Genomic DNA, 22722 nt, shown 5'->3' with positions numbered 1-22722 from the left:
GGTCCAGTTGTGACCCAGCAGCAGTGATGTGAAATCTTGACTATGGCTATTGTCTTGTGGCCAGATTTTAGGCTTTGAGACCCAGATTTGATTATTCCTCCATGAACTTCACTGAATTGTATTGGCTCCCTGCTGTCCCCATCCTCAGCACCCTGCCTTATCAAGTTCTGAGAAGATTCTGCTCTATAAAACTTCCTAGTATCACATACCTTATTCACGTGTGCACAATCACTTGAGATAAGCTTCAGACATTATGAATTACATGTGATGACTGAATGTCCCTGTTTATGTTTCCTGGGGCTATTAACATGACTGCAATAAACTTTTACAGCAACCCCACTGTCCATTTTGGATCCTTGAGTGAAAATAAGAGCTTTGGCTTTTGCTTAAGGTTTGAATACTCATTACCTGAGCCATTCACTTTCATAAATGAAAAGAGAAATTTGAGCCATGGGACTTTCCATCTCCAATGTTGTTGCCAGGCAGGATTTATTGGGTGCTCAGATACAACTCAGACCAGAATGGGCAGCAAAAGAACACATATAGAGTCACAGTATCTCAAAGCATCTGGGCTGAGATGAAATAATCTGCTCAAGGCTCATGGTCAGAGACTCAGTTACTCTAAGAGGTTTTTCCAACGGAATCGGTAGTTTTATTATTCCCCATGAGTCCCATAGACATTTTTCAGTCAAATTTTCAAAATGACAGGAGTAAAGCTTTTGAGCTGAATCTAACTCCTTGTTTTTGTAAATACAGTTTTATTAGATCATGGCCATACCTACTTGATGTATTGTCCATGGCTGCCTTCGTGCTTTGACTACAAAGTTAAGCAGGTTGGACAGAGACTGTATGGCCCACCTACAAAACCTGAAACATTTATTACCTGATCCTTTATGGAAAAGTTTGCTGACCCCTGGTCTAGAGTGTGATAATTTTCTATTTTACTTCAAGTTGGTTTTGCTTAGGAGCACTTGAGGAAATTTGCTTTTTTCCTTCCTTTCTTCCATTTTCTCCCCCCTTTATTGAGTCCTAAGAGTAGTTTAGAGAAGGAACAATCTGGGAAGAGCTGTGAAACAAATGGTCTCATAGGATTATAGGAGAGTTCTTTTTTATTAGTGCTGGTGGTATATTTCCCCATTCATTCCCCTACTTTTATAAATAAAAAAAGTAATGAAATGCTTCAAATATACAGAAAAGTACAAAGACTAATATAGCAAATACCACCACCCAGAATAAATCATTACAGATATGATGGAAGGCTTATCTGTACCTTTCTTGACCCTGTTTTCTTCCTTCTGAAAAGTTATATATGTTTTAAACTTGGCATGTTTTCCTCTGGTCTGTTTTAATATTTTACTATATATATATGTATATTTATATATCCCATAAAGAATATAATGTGTTTTTAAATTTCTGCTCCCCCTTCTTTTGAAACTGTAAGAAAAATGGAACAATGGTATTTAAGAAAATCTGGAGGAGAAAGCACCCATAATCCCATGACTCTAATACAGATATTTCATATTGTGGCCTCGCCCATATGTGTGCTTTCCTTTACAGAACTGTAGTTGGAATGTGTATACCATTTTGTCATCTTTCTTCCCCATTTTAGCATCAAACTGTATACATTTTCCATGTTTCAATAGTCATAATTATTATTTTGGAGACTGTGGAACTTAACTGTTGACATATAATTTTCAGCAAGCTATTTGGAAATCCTCTGGTGGACCAAAAGCTCTCAACGGTCACCTTTGGTCTAAATCATGGAAGTAGGGACCCTTTTACTTTTCAGTGTATAGCTTTCTGTGGTGTTTTTTTCCCAACCATAACCATAAATTATTTTATCTTAAAAGTAAGTAAAACAATTTTTAAAATGATAAAATATCTTTCTCTCTGCAGAAAATAATCCAGAAAAGAGAACCCTTACCTTTGAATGTTGTTGCAAAGTCACTGGACTTGGAGACAGAAAACTGGATTTTAGCTCTTGAGCATGTCATCAATTTGTCACTCTTATTTACAAAGTGGAGCCAATATATTGTCCTATTACCTTGTTTGGGGGATAAAACAATGAATGGATCTGAAAGTATTTGGTAAACTATAAAATTCCATGGATATGGAGAGAAAAAAAAACCTAGTAAAGAAGATAAAATTTGGGCAGCTAGGAATCAAAGACTAATGTCAGAGCACCTGGACTAACATGTGCTTAGGTGTGGCATGGCATCTAGAGGCACTCCTGTGGCTTTCAGGGTTCCAAGGGCAGAATTCATTCCTGAAGTTAGGAGTGATTCATGGAAGACAGAATTTGTCCTAAGTTTCTTCAATTCATGAGGAATGTTTTCTTGGAATTCTTTATTTGCCTTGTTAGCTGGAAATAGAGTGTCATAAAGACAAGATTTCCATTAGCCTAATGCTTCCCATAAGTCTTTGTAGACTTCATTTATAGCATTATCTTAGGAGTGTGCGTTACTTATTTGTGACTGAAGATAGGAAGGCACATATTAATGAGAGTATCACAGTCTTCTATGGCATGTTGTCATAAAGCATTACAAATGAAATACCTGATAAATAAACCAACCAAAGGCATTTTTAAATCTGTGATAGACTTGGAATATTTTTATGGCTCATATATGCTTATTATCTAATCCACCAAACACATGTGTATGCATTTAACAGCATTCCATTGTAATCAATGAGTGGGGCCCCTTCAATTGAAATAATTTGTGTGATGATATAGAAACACGGGAGGGGAAGGTCCAGCATTATGAATACTCATCATAATTCCAATGGCTTAATGTACAAGGTCAGGAAAAAGTGGAAAAAGTGGCCATTTCACCTTTAGCAAGGCTGATGTGTAGCTAGGGGCTCTTCCTCTTTGGCTTTAGAGGACTGGGTGGAACAGGTCCAGGACTTGGGAAAGGAGTGCTTTATTTGGCTGCAGGACTTTCTCACTTACAGCCACTGTGAATCATAAACCCTCAGAGTTAGAGCTTACTTTAAAGATGAGAACACAGAGACATAGAGAGGTGAAATGTTTTATCCAAAGTCACTCAGGCCTATAATGACAGCACTGGTGTGTTAAAACCCAGGTCCTCTGACCACCAGCCTTTGCGTGTGTGTGATTTCTGACTCTACTTCTCCTCCATCAGGAAAGACAATGATATTAGGTCCTCTGGGGCTAGAGAATCCGCAGGGGAGCTAAGGCACCCATACTCAGGAGACCTATCTTGGGAAGAAGAGTTGTACATTAGTACATAAGCTTGGAGTTGGTGTGAGGCAAGCTCTCTGCCAACTAATAGAGGTAGGGAATAGGATATTTGATTGACAGGGAGCTGAACCACTGGAGGGCCCCTAGGAGCTGTAAGGAGGTGAAAGTAGGGAAGCTAAGAATGGGGAGGAGATGCAAGGAAACCATTTCCAGGGTTATGACTGGGTGGCTCTTTTCATGCTCTGAAATATATTAGGTTTTATGCAGTGAAACAGCTCATGCATCGCTCCTAAGGGAGGTCTGATTTTGTTCACACTGAGTAATTTGAAAAAGAAAAGGTTCACCATGATCATCTCTCAATACTACCCTTCCTGGTAGTATTTTGGAGCTGCCATGAAAAATTAATTTTGGAGGACTCCAGTGCTCTCTGTTGGTTTAAATTAGCAACTGCCCATCCAGCCAGGTAAAAGATTCTTTATGGGTCTAAATGGGGCAGAGAAGAGAAAGAGAACAGCATCAAGAACATAACTGATGAATTTGGGGGTGAAGAGGGAATACTTCTCCCTAAAATCACATGAGATAATCTAGATAAAACCACCTAGAAGCAAGCCTGTGATATAAGAGATTCTTGGTGATGTTCTGGTTGTGCTTGAGTCAAGGTGGACTCCATCTGGGTTGAGAAGATAAAATTATGATATTGCTAAAGTTTCTCTCTGCTCCAGAGTGTGGGTGGGGTTTCCCTCTCACGGACTCTGTGTCATTCAAACTTGCTTTTGGGAATAGACTTGATAACCCTTGAACACTGAGGTGTAAATGATGGATAACAGCTTAGAGCAGCAGTCCACAGGTGGCTTGGGAGAACCTCAAGGTGTTAATATTTATTTCTTGGCAAACAGAGTTCCATAGTTAATTAAGTTTGTGAAGGATCATTTACCATGGTCCCCTCCTGGGGATTCACAGAACATGCTGTATTTTAAAGACTCAGAGAAATTGTGTGGTAAAGAAACTGTCTTAATTTGTTTAATCCAGCATTGCACCAACTTTTTTGACCAGGAAATCTTTTCCCCCCCATGGGATATCTACTATCATCTTGAGTAAAGCTTGTTGAGGAACTTAGGAATAGAGTATGACTCTGAGGCATTCATATTTTTTTAATTTTTAATTTTGTTGTGTTAAGAACACTTATCATGCCATATATCCTTTTGACAAATTTTAAGTGTAAAATACATTATTGTTGACTACAGGCACAATGTTGTTTGGCTCTAGATCTCTAGATTCTATTTATCTCTAGATCTTATTCATCTTACTTAACTGAAATTTTGTGCCTTTTTTTATTGTTTATTTTTTTAATATATTTNCTCTTTGATTTCATAAATTTGCATATTTTAGATATTTCATATATGTGGAATTGTGCAGTAGTAACTTGTCTTTCATATTCTTAACCAGGGATAAAAACATGAACCTCTAATTTGGGGGATTTTAGCCAAAGGGCAAGGGGGAGTGTGACCTAACATTGGGCCCCAGAAATCACAACCATTGACATTACTAAGGAAACACTTTCTGCTACCCTCCCAAGTTCACCTCTCTGTCCCTGCAGCTGAAGTGCCTCAGACCCTGGGTGCAACTTGCAGCCAGCTGGCCTCCCTCATTCCTAACTCTGCCTCTCCTCTCCTTCCAGGCAGACATCTTCTCTGGGGCCATATTCATCAACATGGCCTTGGGTCTGGATCTGTATCTGGCCATCTTTATTTTATTGGTAATTACTGGCCTTTATACAATCACAGGTAAGTCCATACAAATGACTCAGCTGAAGCCCAGGAAAGGAGGAGGACCTAGGAGACATAGCTTCTTCTCTCAAGGAAGAGAGATACACCCAGGAAACAGTTTTAGGATGGAGTGTTTACTTAGCCCCAACTCTCAGGCTCTAACAAGTCATATGGGGGCCCTAGAAAACTCCAGTGTTGGGTGGAATAGTCAGGACAGCTTCTTCTTCGAAGTGGTGCAGGGCCTGGCCTTCCAGGTTGTGGACAGAAGTTGGCTGGGTTGGGAGAATTAGAGAGGGAGTGCCAGGTACAGGGATAGGGGAGAGAATGGGAATGGAGTCAGGAATGGGTATGGTGTGGCGCTGGGCCAGGGTGAGCAAGCAGATGGGTTTGGCTGGAGATGAATAGTAAATGGGAGGTAGTTGGTGTGTGTGTGTGTGTGTGTGTGTGTGTGTGTGTGTGTGTGTGTGTGTGAGATAAGTCCTGATAGTTCAAATGAGGTCACAGTGCAAGGGTCTTGGAAGCCAGAAAGAGGCTTTGGGTTTGGTGTGACAGGGACTTGGAGGCACTGTAGGCAGGAAGGGAGGGAGGGAGACATACAAAGAAATTTTAGAGGAAGGCTCAAGAGATCACTGGAGAAGCTAGTGACAGGAGTAGCAATTGGGGCACATTTCCAGAAGTGTTACTCTGTTCTGGGTAGGGGGGCCAGGGTCAGTAATGATGTTTGCTGCATAGCTGGAGTCCCACAGCTTTGGGGACAAGAAATTACTTAGATGATCTGAGTAAAGAGAAAGCAGACATGCAAGTGGCCCTTTGAAACGTGTTGATTCCGTAAAGTCCCCAGACACCTTGTAGAGATGTCTATTCCTTGCTCTTCCATGTCTTCATTTGTGGAAGACACTTTTTTTAAAAAAGTGTATATTTATTTTTGAGAGACAGAGCACAAGCGGGGGATGAGCAGAGGAGGAGAGGGAGGCACAGATTCTGAAGTGGGCACAGATTCTGACCTGTCAGCACAGAGCCCGATGCAGGGCCTGAACTAAGGAGTGGTTAGATCATGACCTAAGCTGAAGTCAAACACTTAACTGACTGAGCCACCCAGGCGCCCCATGGAAGATGCTCCATATCATAGCCATCTCCTTTGAGCCTTCTCCTGCCTTCAAATGTTCACATCAAACTCTTCCTCATCAAGTAGGGAGAAATATTCTATTTCCAAGGCCTTCCCAGCATGGTGAAAAGTGGAGGTATGGGAACATGCTGGGTAGTAGACTATTGTAAAAGAACAAGAGAGGGAAGGAAAGCTAGGCAGGTGGCTGAGGGGTGTGCAGAGGGAGAGGGACAGGCGGTGGGCAAAGGAGGTAGGATGACAAGTTGTCCTCCTATATGAGGTCAGATGTATTGTCTCTTTTACCTGCTTAGGGGGCCTGGCAGCTGTGATTTACACGGACACCTTGCAGACAGTGATCATGCTGGTGGGGTCTTTTATCCTGACCGGGTTTGGTAAGTGGGGCTGGGGCAGATTTAGGAGGCTGGAAAGCAGAATAAGAGGCCCAGAGAAAGAAAACCAAGTCTAGCCTCCCTGCCTGCTGCTGACCCGGACCCTCTGCCCTCTCCAGGGGAGTGGTGCGGCCTGGATTTGCCATCTCTGTAGGTGTACAGGAGGTGCCTTCCTCAGCCCTGGAGATGTCAGACTAGGCCTGGCCCAGATAATACCTGGATTCCCTGTTGCTCTCTCTAGATGGACTGAGCTAGTGGTCCCCACTGTGGGCCTCTGATGTCATGGTCTGCTCTCCACAGAAAAACTGGGCAAAAAGAAAAAAAAAAAAAAGGATAAGGCTAAATATCTATCAGGCTAAATATATTCAAATGTTAAATATCCTTTATTTTATGAATTGATGATAATAAGTGATCATTTTCTTTTTTTTTTTCACACACACACACAGAGGCTGTGTGTGTGTGTGTGTGTATCAATGTTTTTATTCATTTTTTTTTTAGTGTAGGAGTCCTAGGTTACCGATACCCATATATAGAAATTTAAAAAGTATGTGTGTTTGGATATATACAAAGTAATGCCTAGATTTACATACGAGACCATTGATATATCTTAAAAGTTATATTCAAAGAAAAAAGTAAATTTCAAGGGATGAATAACACAATACCACTTATATAAGTTAACAACATACAAACACCATCCTATGTAATTTTTTAAAAAATAGTTTATTGTCAAGTTGGTTTCCATATAACACCCAGTGCTCATCCTGACGAGTGCCCTCCTCCATGCCCATCACCCCCTTCCTCTCTCTCTCACCCCCATAAGTGATCATTTTCTTGTGTATGTCCGTATTTGATAAAATTTTAAAAATTAGTCATTCTGTATTGTCCCCTGACCCCAATTTTGAAATTTCATTTGTCTGGGAAACCCTAAAGACAAAACTGGAGACCCTGGATATAGAGGTACTTGTTATGGGAAAATATAAATGCATTTTGTTTTTAAGAGGGCCCATAGTCTGTGTATCCTGTAAAACCTCTTATCCACTCTCTATTCTCTGCTTTCCAAGAGTTTCCATTTGGTTTTCCCCCAGTGGTCCATGGGGTTCTGCAGGGCAGAGGCTGGAATGCCTTATTCAAGAACACACAGCCAAAAGATAGTAGGTCTCCAGACTCCTTACCCTTTCTTTGTCCATCTTACCACATTGCTGTGACCAAGAGTGGTATGGTTGAGACACACAGACTCAGGCTGTTGACAGCAAAGAGGAGGGGAAAAGAAGCCTTATATCTTTAAAACCAAGGTCTTTCTTTTAATAATTCAAGTCCTTTCCCTTTTTTAATTAACAATTTTTAATGTTTATTTATTTATTTTTGAGAGAAAGAGACAAAAAGAGAGAGTGGCAGAGAAAGAGGGAGACAGAGAATCCAAGGCAGGCAGGCACTGCCAGTGCAGAGTGGGGCTTGAACTCAAGAAACAAGAGATCATGACCTGAGCCCAAATCAAGAGTCAGACATTCAAGTCGAATGCCCCAAATTCTTTCCCTTTTTAAAAAGGTTATGGTTGAAATACTTTTACAGGTTATTGTTTTGGACCTTCACAGTAGCCCCCCTGAGGAGGGTGGGCAGGGTTGATAATCCCATTCTGAATGAGAAAGCTGAGGCCCAGATTGGGAAAGTGACTTGCTCAAACCCAAACTGTAAGGGTGGTTTCTCAGGCATCCACAGGAAAAAGAAACTCAGATTAAGAGTTGAGAGTTTCAGGATGTCTGTTGACGATATTTTCCAGCTTTTCATGAAGTGGGAGGGTATGATGCCTTCATGACAAAGTACATGAACGCCATTCCAACTGTGACTTCTGATGGAAACATCACCATCAAGAAAGAATGTTATACACCGAGAGCTGACTCTTTCCACATCTTCCGAGACCCCCTCACTGGAGACCTGCCATGGCCTGGGCTCATCTTTGGCTTGTCCATCCTTGCCCTGTGGTACTGGTGCACAGATCAGGTACCTATGCTGGATGTGTGGAGTGGATGGAGTGTTCACACGTCTCTACAGGGACTCCTGTCTATCTGTGGCTTGTGGTAGTGGGTACGGTAGAACAGGGCTTTTGTGGTCTGGGGTCACTGAGCTTTAGTGACAAGGGGGTGCCATGCCAAGGGCCAAGGGCATTTAGGAGGGTAGCTGAGGGTAGCCAGAGGGCATTGAGGGGTATTTGGCCTGCACTCTTTTCTCACTGGCTTTCTCTGTCAGGTCATTGTGCAACGCTGCCTCTCAGCCAAAAACATGTCTCACGTGAAGGCTGGCTGTATCATGTGTGGGTACATGAAGCTGCTGCCTATGTTCCTCATGGTGATGCCAGGAATGATCAGCCGCATCCTGTATACAGGTGATGCCTTTTGCTAGACTCAGCAGCAACTCTCTTCCATTTTCCAGGCTCTGTGTAGCTTCTAAAGCCCTGTAGCTCCCTGCTCTTTCTATTCTGCAATCTTCTTTTTTTCTTGCCACAATTACGAGGCATTATTATTCCCCCTTTTTTAGATAGCAAACAACTTGAGGTCACAGAGCCTGTGGGGTTGTCTTCCTTGGTTCCTTACACTGACAATTACTTTCTTCCCTTCTGCAAACTCTGAAGTCATGATACACCTCCAGCTGTAGCTTCTTCCAGCTTATATTTGCTAACCTTTTGCTCAGTCCAGGCCGTGGTGGTGTGTATGATGTCTTGAATGCCAAAGAACGCTGCCTAGTCTCTAATTGCTTGGTGCTCAGACCCCTGTTTCTTGGACAATTTCCTTGAAGAGCCTGAGTCTTGTACTTTGCTGTCTAGGGTAATAGAACCTTTTTTGACCTTTTGGAGGCTTCTCCAGATTTCCATTTGCATTTTTTGGTCAGCTATCATAGGTCAAAACTGTTTCCTGGAATACAAAATAATGGCAAAAAGAGAGCACCATGGAGTGAAACTTTGGTAAGCTCTCTCCAAAATAAAGACAGGACAGTCTGGGGGTACATGATGCCATTGGCTGTTAATTGTGCTCCTAATAGTGCTCTCACACTCCTATACTAGCTCACCTGTCGTGAGAAAAATATTCTTAACTGAATAATTTATAATATAATAGATATAACACACTTAAAAATATTTGAGGTAGTGCTGTAATGAATCAGTGCTCAGTGAAACAGCACTAAAGGATATACCTATAGTAGATACCTAATAAATGTTTGTTGATTTAATTCTAAAGAAGTTACTAGAATTTTCCCCAAGTCTCTAGATCATGTCCACGTCCACTCCCAGGCTATTTCCTTTCTCTCTCAACCCCAGATTTTTCTTATCTTAGAAGTACTACCCAACAGCACTCCCACTGGGAAATTCCCTGTCATCTGGTGTTCAATCCTACTTGTAAAAGCTGCTTCAAATAAACTTCAAAATTAGGAGCCACAGTTTCATTGTGATTTTCAGAAGAAACAAGACAATAGTTACTGCTAAGCTGTAGGGAGGCCTAGCTAAAGATTTAATCTAATGATTGTGCTCCCTCCCTTCCTGCTCTGAGCGTTGCTTTGCTACCCCCCTCCTCTGCCTAAGAACCCTTTTCTCCCCAGTCAGATCTTAGAAATGGTCATACCAGTGGGGCAGGAGCATGGCATTGAAGGGCTCAACTTGGAGCTACACTCTCTGTGGAACCAATTCAGGGCCATGGACAAGAATGTCCTGTTTGAAGCCTTGTTTTAAGAAAGTGAATCTTGGAAGTATTTCCCCAATGTCTACTTACTGACATGGCTTTTCATCTTTCTCCAGAAAAAGTTGCCTGCACCGTCCCCTCGGAATGTAAGAAATATTGTGGCACTGAGGTTGGCTGTACCAACATCGCTTACCCGACTTTGGTGGTGGAACTCATGCCCAATGGTGAGAGTCACCTTTCTGGTCGGGTCTTGCTTTGGAGGCTTTATGTAGATTTCTTTTTTTTTTTTTTAATATTTATTTTTGACAGACAGAGACAGAACATGAGCAGGAGAGGGCAGAGAGAGAGGGAGGCACAGAATCTGAAGCAGGCTCCAGGCTCTGAGCTGTCAGCCCAATCCTGATGTGGGGCTCGAACTCACAAACTACGAGATCATGACCTGAGCTGAAGTCGGACGCTTAACCGACTGAGCCACCCAGGTGCCCTGGAGGCTTTATGTAGATTTCTGCAGTCCTCTGGGGAAAAAGCCATTTCTGGGCCCCTAGGAAAAACCTCCCTCTGGGTGTCCTCAGGTTTTGAACATGTCTTCTTTCAGTGGGAAGTTGGCTTATGACTTGGTTGAGCTCTATGAGACCTGGCATGTGTTCATCAGTCAATCTTGGAAAAGAGGTGATCTGAAAATGGGTTAGCGAAAAACACAACTTTTCCATGCTTATCTAGAAGGTCTTTTGGAGTTCTCAACAGACGTTAACATGAAAGCTTGAAGTAAGTAGGATTTTTCCTGTGGAACTAATTGATATTCTAAGAAAAAAGCTGGAGAGAAAAGCAAGTGATTTTAGCTCTAAAATGAGGAAGTTGGAGGCAGTAGATGGATGAGGGTTTCTCACTACAGAGAATGTGTTATCTTAAGAGATTGAGTACTTGGAGTCCAGAATAGTTAGAGTTTTGGGGTAGACCTATAGGACTACTGTTCATGTTTTATGTTAAGAAAAATCTATTTCTGGCTCAAGGGATGCAAATCTTGTTAGATTAGGGGAGGTATCAGGAGACCAAAAATTCAAAGGTCTTGATCAGGTTTTAGAAGAAACAAAAAAGTTTATTACTGAGAGGAAACCTAGAGACTTTTTAGTCAATCCTTTTCATTTTATATTTGAGGAAACTGAAGCCCACAGAAGGAAAATGATTTTTTTTTTCCAATGCCACATAGCAACTCAGTGTCTGGCTTGCTTAATTCTGCTCAAGGCTGGAATTGAATTTTTTTTTAAACCAGAAACTGGATGTATGACCTTGGGCAAACCATTGGCATTCAAATTCTATAAAAATGGGGGTAATCATTAACTATTCAACTGAGACGGGCTGCTTATTAATTAAGGTTGCAATTAGAAGAGTCATATGGCTGGCTCTTTTAGAGTTCCTATTTGGATTACATTGGCCTATGTGGGGGTGTTTATGTTATTTCTTTTCTTTTTTTTTTAAGACTAAAAAACTTTTTTTAAAAAGTAATCTCTACACCCAATATGGGGCTTGAACTCACAACTCTGAGATCAAGAGTCACATGCTCCACCAACAGAGACAGCCCGGCACCCCTGTTTATTTTATTTCTTTAGACTGGCAGTTCGTTGGTGAGGACTGTAGGTATCTCTGAACACTGTGCTTGAGTGTATTGTACATGACAGAGAGTTGCATGGCATGCAAGACAACAAAATGCTATGTTTGCATGTATCATTGCCATTCCTTCACCTTCAGCTGGAATCTGGCTTTTGCAAACACTGAATTCGACAATGACCTCCCTGTGTTAGATTAAATAGATATTTTCCATTCTTTATCTTATTTGACCCCAGTAGCATTCAGCATTATTGATCACTCATCTTTCTTGTGTTATTCTCTTCTCTTGGATTCCATAATACTGTGTTCTCCTATTTGTCCTTTTTACCCCCATCCTTTAGGCTACTGGGGATTTTTTGTCTCATTTGAAGATTCAGCCTCCTCCACATGGCCAGTAGATGTTGCCCCATCAATCTTTCACTAAATTCTGTCCACTTTGCCTCCTAAATATCTCTTATATTCATCTATCTCATCTATCTCCAGTGTAGTATCACCTTACACTGACATACCATTATGTCTGTTTGGACCACTGTAAAATTCTGTTCAACAAACATTTATTGAGTGAAAAAGACTTTGATAAGAGTGTAGTACAAAGAGGAGAGCTCTATCTCAGCTTAACAATTAACTGGTGAAGAAACCCTGAACAAATGGCAGAGCTAGGGCTTGAAGCCCTACCTACTAACTCCTTGAAATGGACCTTTGTTTAAATGTTTTGATTTATGTCCTTTGAGAGAGAGAACGCCTGTGTGCACATGAGCATGCAAGTGGGGGAGGGGCAGAGAGAGAAGGAGACAGAATCTCAAGCAGACTTCACACTGTCAGCATGGAGCCTGATATGAGGCTACATCCTACGAACCACAAAATCATGACCTGAGCTGAATTAAGAGTCAGATGCTTAACTGACTTAGCCACCCAAGTGCCCCAAAATGGACCTTTGTTTTACCAACTGAAAAGTGAGGGAATTAGACTAGAGGATCTTTATAACTCCTTCTATAGCTCCAATACTCTGTGGTCTACATGGTACAAACTCAGGAGGGTCCATTAAAAGATTCCCAACAAATGACAAAATAATTGGAGTAGACAGCCTTTATTATTCTTCTTGCAAGGCTGTAGATGAAAAAAACTATAAAATTACTTACAGATACAAACCTAGAGGAATGATAGAATCATTTCCAAAGTGATCTCAAGAGGCAGGGATGTTTACTGAAATAAGCTGAAGTTTAGTAGAGGTAATATGTCAAGTTCTGTATATTTGGGTCCCCAAACCCAATTATAAAGAGTATTATAAGAAATTGAGGATCTTTAGTGTGGAGAAGAGAGAGTTCAAGAGGATATGAGTTATCTTTGAATATATGAAAGATGGTAAAGTGGATGAAAGGTAAGACCTCTTTGGCTAGGTAGCATAAGGACTATGTCTAAGGCCATAAAGAGTCAGATATCAGCCTAGTTAGGACTGTCCAAGAGGGAGCAGACTCCTGATTGATTAGTAGTAGATCTCCTATTGCTAGAGAGTTTGGGCAGAAGAAACGTAGAAGGGATTCTACCAATGGACGATAGGCCTAGGGGACCTCTAAGGTTACTTTTACTTCTAAGACTATACGCTCTATGATGGGCTCTCAGCACGACCTGGCTTTCCAGCCTAGCAGCGACAACTTTATGCTGTCCTTGGTATGGAAGTGGTAACAGAGCTTATAGCCAGCCATGCTTGCCATGATTGGGAAAAATTTAAGAACAATCCCTTATTCTGCCTTGGGCAAGTGTAGTATTATCCCTATTTAACACATCAGAAGATGAAGCTTAGAGGTTGGCATAACTTGCTTAGGGTCAGAGTTGGAAATACAGCCTTGTCTTTTTTTTTTTCAATGACAACTTTACTGTCGTAATTCACATACCACATGATTCATCATTTAAGGTATACAATTCAGTGGTTTTTTAGTATATTCACAGAGTGGTACCACCATCACCACAATTGTAGACAATTTTTATCATTTCCAAAAAAATCCTATACCCATTAGCAATCGTCCCATATTTCACCCCAAATCCCCTAGCCCTAGGAAATCATGATCTTCTCCCTGTCTCTATGGATTTGCATACTCTGAGCATTTCACATAAATGAGATTATACATAGTTGTCCTTTTTGTCTGGCTTCTGTCACTTAGCATAATGCTTTCAAGGTTCATCCATGTTGTAGCATATATAAATACTACATTCCTTTTTATTTATAAATAATAATCCATTGCATGGACATGTCACATTTTGTTTATCCATTTGTCAGTGGATGGACCTTGTGTTGTTTCTACTTTTTGACTATTATAAATAATACCGCTATGAACATTCATGTTTAAGTCTTTATGTGGACATAAGTTTTTATTTCTTTTGGGCAGACACCTAGGAGTGAAATTAATGAGTCATACGGTAACTACATGTTTAATTTGATAAACTGCCAGATTATTTGCACAGTGGCTATGCCCTTTTACATTACTACCAACAATGTATGAGGGCTCCTTTTTCTTCACATCTCCACCTACACTTGTTATTATCTGTCCTTTTTAAAAATTATTATTACAGCCACCCTAGTGGATACAGAGTAGTATCTTATTGTGGTTTTGATTTGAACTTCCCTGATGTTGAGTATGTTTTCATGTGATTATTAGCTACTTGCTTATCTTCTTTGGGAAAATTTCTTTCTTTCCTTCTTTCTTTCTTTCTCTTTCTCTCTCCCTTCCTTCCTTCCTTCCTTCCTTCCTTCTTTCCTTCCTTCCTTCCTTCCTTCCTTTCTTTCTTTCTTTCTTTCTTTCTTTCTTTCTTTCTTTCTTTCTTTCTTTCTTCTAAGCATAATTTATGTCAAGTTGGCTAATATACAGTGTATACAGTGTGCTCTTGGTTTTGGGGGTAGATTCCCGTGATTCATCGCTTACATACAACACCCAGTGGTCATCCCAACAAGTGCCCTCCTCAATACCCATCACCCATTTTCCCCTCTTCCCCCCTCCCATCAACCCTCTGTTTGTTCTCTGTATTTAACAGTCTCTTATGGTTTACCTCCCTCTCTGTTTGAAACTACTTTTTCCCCTTACCTTCCCCCATGGTCTTCTGTTAAGTTTCTCAAGTTCCACACTTGAGTGAAAACATATGATATCTATCTTTCTCTGACTGACTTATTTTATTTAGCATAATACCCTCCAGTTCCATCCACATTGTTGCAAATGACAGGATTTCATTCTTTCTCATTGCCAAGTAGCCTTCCATTGTATATATAAACCACATCTTCTTTATCCATTTATCAGTTGATGGACATTTAGGCTCTTTCCATAATTTGGCTATTGTTGAAAGCTCTGCTATAAACTTGAAGTACATGTACCCCTATGAATCAGCACCACTGTATCCTTTGGATAAATTCCTAGTAGTGCAATTGCTGTTTTTAATTTTTTGAGAAACTCTTTGGAGAAATTTCTATTGAAATTCTTTGGCCATTTTTAATTGGACTTTTTGTCTTTTTATTGTTCAGCTACACATTTCTTTATATATTCTGCATGCCAGACCCTTATTAGATATATGAATTGCAAGTATTTCCTTCCATTCTATGGGTTTTTCACTTTCTTGAAAACCTTATCTTTGGAATCCTAGTTTGAATCTCTTGATATACCATGAAATTTTTTGAGTAAAAAACCTTATAAAAGTCCTCTTAGATGGAAACATACACACACCATCACCACCTGAATCACCATTAACCTCCATCATCATAATTCAAGTGCAAACTGTTTACCTCATATATGTTTTGCCCCTATCTCTTTGTTGACTGCTTTGGGCTTACAATATAATTTAAAGCCACAGTCCATTCCTTAAAATGTCTAGTCTTTCTGGAGAGATAAATCAAAGAACATGGCATAGTTTCAGAAGGCAAACAAACCTTGAATCCTCACAATTTCTAAGTACAAAGGAGCTGAGGTGCTGTGTGTGCCACTCAGAACTTTCTTCTCTTCCAGGACTGCGAGGCCTGATGCTGTCAGTCATGTTGGCTTCTCTCATGAGCTCCCTAACTTCCATCTTCAATAGTGCCAGCACCCTCTTCACCATGGACATCTACACCAAGATCCGGAAAAGGGCATCTGAGAAAGAGCTCATGATTGCAGGAAGGTGAGTGAAGCTTCTTCTTGTCACCCACCACGAACTTGAATGATCTGTCCTACCCCTCCCCACCCTCCCTCCCCGTGCTAAGGAAGATTGGTACATATCTGGGTAGAATTGGAGTAACCTCTGTAGTTAGTTATATTTGCACTTCAGTGGCATTTAACTTTAAATTAAAGATCATCAAACAATGCCTGTTTGGAGTAAGATATGACATCAGAAATCATCTAATCTAACCCTCAGTTTATCAACAAACAAAACGAGGCTTGTCTTGCCTAAATCCAGGCAGTCTGGATGGCGGCAGAGACAGGATTGGAACTCAGGCCAACTGAGTCCTTGTCCAAGCCCCATTATACTGTCCCATGTGACGTTTCTCAGCCCTATACTATAGCTTTTCATATGGGCTATCTTTGAGGCCCAGACGAGTCTGATGCCTTGACCCTTTGCTTCAACATTTTGCAAGACCATTATGGAGTTCAAGTGATGGTATGCTTGGGAACATGCTCTGTAAAGTCTAAAGCACAATGCTATGTGTACATTGTTATGCCAAATGGAATAATGGACACAATAGCATACTGAAACCCAGAAGGGTTGATACATAGGTCAGAGGTGCTCATAATCCAGAGTGGATCCTCCGCATACAGTACTAACTAAAGCTCTGCAATGCCTCTTTGTGGGTTGTGGCAGGTCAACCTCTTCAGATCAGGAGGATCAAGTCCCTGTGATGTCAGTCAAGGGAAAGTTTCACAGTGAGTTCAGGAGGGGTATGGGCTGCTACCTCATAGGTCTCATCAGTAAGATTAGGGCAAAGGAAGGAAAGGGAAAATGACAGGCTGCTCCCAGGTAATGAGAGAGACACCTGGTATCCAAGGGAGATCTGACCAGGCCAGAGTCTACTACTTTGCTTCACAGAAGGCAGCACCATCACCCTGACTGTTTGTTTGTTTGTTTTTTTCCTTAGAAAGGACTTTACAATTTTTTTCTGTTCTCTATAAGTCTCAAGATGCAACATGGAAAGAGTACCATTTTTTTTTTCTTTGCTCAGGGCTGGCCTGCTTGGCTCTGAGATTGTTTGGGCTCACATTTTTCTGTTTTCTATGACTGTTGTCCTGGGGCTTATCCTTGCACTAGAAGAGCTTACAAGAAACAATCCCAAGCTTTGCTATTGGGACTATAAGAGCAACCAAGGGCCCAGAGAAGGGAGAAGTAAGCACGGCTTGCAGTAGTTGAGGAAATCTCCCAGAGGAGGGATACATGAGCTGAATCCAAAATGGTGGGTAGTGGGTAAATGGGGAGCAGTGGGAAGGACATTCCTGAGGGAGAAATAATGAGTGAAAACACTGTTTTGCAAAGGTTAGTTTAAGACTCTTTTGTCTTAAATTCATGTAAGTAAGAGAAGAGAATCATAGCCCTCTTTCTAATTAAATCAAGAGCACAAGAGGAGCTTTGAAGGGAATCCTCCAATCTCTTCAAGACTTGAAGTGAAACTCAAGAAGAGGAGAGTCGGAAATACTTGGTAGTGTTTGTTTCTTTAAAAACTCTTTTTGGCTTGTGGTTTTCACCTTTTTTTTACAAAGAAGAGGAGGAAAAGGAGAAGGAGGAGGAGAAGAAAATAAAAAATTATAGTCTTTACCTTACTGAGTGGTTACTGTTTGCTAGGTGTTTTACTATAGCTAATCCTTATTCCAAAATATCAAGGTCAGTCATATTATTCCAAATTCACAAATGGAAATTGTGACTCAGAGAGGTTAAGGAAGGTGTCCTTTGTCTCAGAGAGAAAACTATTTGAATCCAGGATTGTATGGCTCCAAATTCCATATACTTATTCCTATACACTACTACTTGTCGAAGTGTGATTCTCTTACTGGCAGTGACTGGTTCAGGTTACTATTGAAAGTCAAGTGCATTTCAATTATTCACAGGCACAGATGACTTTCCCAAGGACGCGGAATACAGAGGAAAAGAAATCCTCAAGAATGAATTTGCTGATTATTTTTTCTTGCCATGGTCATGTTACACAAACACACACACACACACACTTGATGCATAGATATATATATTTATTCACATAGAGTCATTTATTGATATTCTATTGTGGGGGCTCTGATTTCAGGTTATTCATCTTGGTGCTGATTGGCATCAGCATTGCCTGGGTGCCCATTGTGCAGTCAGCACAAAGTGGACAGCTCTTTGATTACATCCAGTCCATTACCAGTTACTTGGGACCACCCATTGCAGCTGTCTTCCTGCTTGCTATTTTCTGCAAGAGAGTCAATGAGCAGGTAAGTATCATTTATGCATACCCTGAAAAACCACTCTGACACAGAAATTCCCGTCCAGATCTGCATATTTTCTGTGAGAGGGGTTCTATTTCTCACAGATCTCAAGCAGGAAGATGTGCTGCTGAGGGTTTGTATGGGAAAGGCTTCAGGGACTCTCCTGGGTTCACATTCTTTTGGACTCCCCTCTCCTCCTTGCTGCAGGTTCCAAAATCATTTCCAGCTAATGATGTACATTTTCCATCCAATCTTGATGACTTTGACCTCACAACATGACACTCCCTAGGAAGTTTGTAGTCCCTGGGTGAGCAGCTCAGAAACAAGTCTTAGCACAGGCTACCTCTAGTGGTTCTTCAGTGAGCTTGGCTTTCCAGCTGGTACTTCTCAGGGCCCAGTGAAGGATGAAGTTCTGGTGCTCAAGAAGTTTATATGCAAAATAGCATAAGGTAGATAATATTTGAGGGATAAAATGTGGCATAGAACATAAGAACGGATTCTCAGAAAGGCTATATCAGCATGAGCTCAAACTGAGAGGGAAGAGAGGGCATTCAAAGCAGAGAGAACAGCACCTTCCTGAGGCTCAGAGGTGGAAGTGCAAGGAGAAGTGTGAGGGTCGGGCTTGAAAGGAATCTCCCCTGGCTCAAGAGGGAGTTTGTGTGTATGGATAATGGAAGACATGGTAGAAAGGCAGGTTAAAGTTAAATTAGGAATGGCTCCTTTGAGAACCCTAATAAATAAAATCACAAATTAAAGAGGAGAGATCACAACCAACACCATAGAAATACAAACAATATAAGAGAATTTTATGAAAAATTATATGGCAACAAACTGGGCAATCTGGAAAAAATGGCCAAATTCCTAGAAACATACAAACTACCAAAAACTGAAAAGGAAGGAATAGAAAATTTGAACAGACTCATAACCAGCAAAGAAATGAATCAGTAAACAAAAATCTCCAACAAATAAAAGTCCAGGGTCAGATGGCTTCCTACGGGAATTTGACCACACATTAAAACATTTTTTTAAACATTTATTTATTTTTGGGAGACAGAGAGACAGAGCGTGAGCAGGGGAGGGCAGAGAGAGAGGGAGATACAGAAGCCAAAGCAGGCTCCAGGCTCCGAGCTGTCAGCCCAGAGCCTGGCGCAGGGCTCAAACTCACGAACCGTGAGATCATGATCTGAGCTGAAGTGGGCTGCTCAACTGACTGAGTCAACCAGACACTTAAAGAAGAGTTAATACCTATTCTTCTCAAACTTTTCCAAAAAAAAAAAAAGAAAGAAAGAAAGAAAGAAAATGAAAAAGAAAAAGACAAAGAAAGAAAGAAAGAAAAGAAATGGAAGGAAAAACTTCTAAACTTATTTTACAAGGCCAGCATCGCTTTGATTCCAGAGTCAGGCAAAGTCCCACTAAAACAGAGAGTTACAGGGTATTATCTCTGATGAACATGGATGCAAAAATTCTTAACAGGATACTAGCAAATCGAATCCAAATGTACATTATTCACTTCAATCAAAGGGGATTTATTCCTGGGCTACAGGTGGTGGTCAATATTTGCAAATAACTCAAAATGATACAATACATTAGTAAAAGAAAGGATAAGAACCATATGATCCTCTCAGAAGATGCAGAAAAGGCATTTGACAAAAAATAAAATTCTTTATAAAACCCTCAACAAAGTAGGGGTAGGTGGAACATACCTCAACATCATTATGAAAAACCCACAGCTAATATCATCCTCAATGAGGGAAAAGTGAGAGCTTTTCCTTTATGATCAGGAACCAGACAGGGATCCCCACTCTCACTATTACTATTTGACAGTGTTAAAAGTCCTAGTCTCAGCAATCAGACAACAAAAGGAAATAAAAGGCATCCAAATTGGCAAGGAAGATGTCAAACTTTCACTATTTGCAAATGACATGACACTCTGTGTAGAAAACTGTAAAGACTCCACCAAAAAAATTGCTAGAACTAATACATTAATTCAGCAAAGTCAAAGATATAACATCAATGTACAGAAATCTGTTGTATTTCTATACACCAATAATGAAGCAGCAGAAAATAGAAATCAAGAAATCTATCCCATTTACAATTGCACCACAAACAATAAGATACCTAGGAATAAACCTAACCAAAGAAGTAAATGATCTGTACTCTGAAAACTATAGAATACTTATGAAAGAAATTGAAGAAGACACACACACAAAATGGGAAAAAATTCCATGCTCATGGACTGGAAGAACAAATTTTGTTAAAATGTTTATACTACCCAAAGAAATCTACATTTTCAATATAATACCTACCAAAACGCCACCAGCATTTTTCACAGATTTAGCATAAAACAATCCTAAAATTTGTATGGAACCACAAAAGACCTGTAATAGCCAAAGTAATGTTGAAAAGAAGTCCTNAGGTCACATTAGCTTTTCCTTAAAATCTTCTATGATCTGTTCTTTGCTGATGTTGAAATAATCTTCTGCCAATGAATCTGCATGTATTTCTCAAGTTTATGCTGTGTTGTGTTTTGTTCTTTTTCCATTAAATTTATAATAAATCAAAAAAAAAAAAAAAAGAAGAAGACCAAAGCCAGAGACATCACAATTCTGGACTTCAAGCTATATTACAAAGCTGTAGTCATCAAGACAGTATGGTACTGGCACAAAAACAGACACATAGATTGATGGAACAGAACAGAAAACCCATAAATGGACCTACAACTATATGGTAAACTAATCTTTGAAAAGCAGGAAAGAATATGCAATGGGAAAAAGACAGTCCTTGCAACAAATGGTTTTGGGAAAACTGGACAGCAACATGCAGAAGAATGAACCTAGACCACTTTCTTGCACCATACACAAAAATAAATTCAAAATGGATGAAAGACCTAAATGTGAGACAGGAAACCATCAAAATCCTACTGGAGAAAAAAACAACAACCTCTTTGACCTCGGCTGCAGCAACTTCTTACTAGACATGTTGCCAGAGGCAAGGGAAATGAAAGAAAAATGAACTATTGGGAGTTCATCAAGATAAAAAGCTTCTGCATAAAACTAAAGTAAGCCTACGGGATGGGAGAAAATATTTGCAAATGACATATCTGATAAAGGGTTACTGTCCAAAATCTATAAAGAACTTCTCAAACTCAACACTCAAAAACAAACAACCGAGTTAAGAAAAAAGACAAAAGACATGAATAGTTGGCAAAAGACATGAATAGTCACTTTTCCAAATAAAACATCCAGATAGCTAACAGACACATGAAAAGATGCTCAACATCACCCATCATCAGGAAATACAAATCAAGGGGCGCCTGGGTGGCTTAGTCGGTTAGGCGTCCGACTTTCGCTTAGGTCATGATCTCGCGGTTCGTGGGTTCGAGCCCCGCGTCGGGCTCTGTGCTGACTGCCAGCTCAGAGCCTGGAGCCTGTTTCAGTCTGTGACTCCCTCTCTCTCTGACCCTCCCCTGCTCACTCTGTCTCTCTCTCTCTTAGAAATAAAACATTAAAAAAAAAAAAAGGAAATACAAATCAAAACCATGATGAGATGTCACCACACACCTGCAAGAATGGCTAAAATTAACAACATAAGAAACAACAAGTGTTGGTGAGGGTGTGGAGAAATGAGAACCTTCTTACACTGTTTTTGGGAATGCAAACTAGTCCAGCCACTCTAGAAAACAGTATTGAGGTTCCAAAAAAGCCCAACATAGAAATTCCCTATGACTCAGCAATTGCACTACTAGGTATTTACTCAAAGGATACAAAAATACAGATAGGAAGGAGTACATGCACCCAAATGTTTATTGCAGTATGATCAACAATATCCAAACTGTAGAAAGAGCAGAGCCCAGGTGTCCATTGACTGATGAAGGATAAAGAAGAAGTGGGGTGTGTGTGTGTGTGTGTGTGTGTGTGTGGTATGGTGTATATATGAACACAATGAAATATTACTTAGCCATCAAAAATAATGAAATTTTGCCATTTGTAACAATGTGGATGGAGCTAGAGTATATTATGCTAAATGAAATAAGTCAATCCGATAAAGACAAATACCATATAATTTCACTCATAGGTGGAATTTAGGAAACAAAACAGATGAACGTATGGTAAGGGAAAAAAAAGAGAGAGGAAGCAAACCATAACAGATGCTTAATGATGGAGAACAAACTGAAGGTTGATGGAGGCTGGCGGTTGGTGATGGGCTAGATAGGTGATAAATATTAAGGAGAGCACTTGTTATGAGGACTGGATGTTGTATGTAAGTGATGAATCACTAAATTCTATTCCTGAAACCAATATTATACTACATGTTAACTAAGTAGAATTTAAGTAAAAATTTTTAAGTAAAAAAATTTTTAAAAAATTAAGTAAAAAAAATTTAAGTAAAAAATTATACTACATGTTAATTAAGTAGAATTTAAGTAAGATCAGTTCACATGATCTCATGACTCAAGGCCTGTGTCAGGCTCTGTGCTGACAGCATGGAGCCTTCTTGGGATTCTCTCTCTCTCTCTCTCTCTCTCTGCTCTTTCCCTGTTCAAACACACACACACACACACACACACACACACACACACACACACA

General features: G+C 40.3%; 1 protein-coding gene across 1 annotated transcript in view; it reads left to right on the top strand.

Annotated features, from left to right (window-relative positions):
• SLC5A1 (solute carrier family 5 member 1) overlaps positions 1–22722 on the top strand; it is a 79783-nt gene that overhangs the window by 35537 nt on the left and 21524 nt on the right. Inside the window, exons 6-12 of the mRNA XM_077761501.1 lie at positions 4881–4986; positions 6385–6465; positions 8240–8460; positions 8707–8842; positions 10244–10351; positions 15719–15869; positions 17974–18142. Coding sequence (XP_077617627.1) covers positions 4881–4986; positions 6385–6465; positions 8240–8460; positions 8707–8842; positions 10244–10351; positions 15719–15869; positions 17974–18142 — 972 coding nt within the window. The remainder of the gene's footprint in view (positions 1–4880; positions 4987–6384; positions 6466–8239; positions 8461–8706; positions 8843–10243; positions 10352–15718; positions 15870–17973; positions 18143–22722) is intronic.

This window comes from Crocuta crocuta, unplaced genomic scaffold, assembly GCF_008692635.1.
Source record: "Crocuta crocuta isolate KB4526 unplaced genomic scaffold, BGI_CrCroc_1.0 scaffold348, whole genome shotgun sequence".
Classification (NCBI taxonomy): Eukaryota; Metazoa; Chordata; class Mammalia; order Carnivora; family Hyaenidae; genus Crocuta; species Crocuta crocuta.
This window is presented reverse-complemented; position numbering and strand designations above follow the sequence as displayed.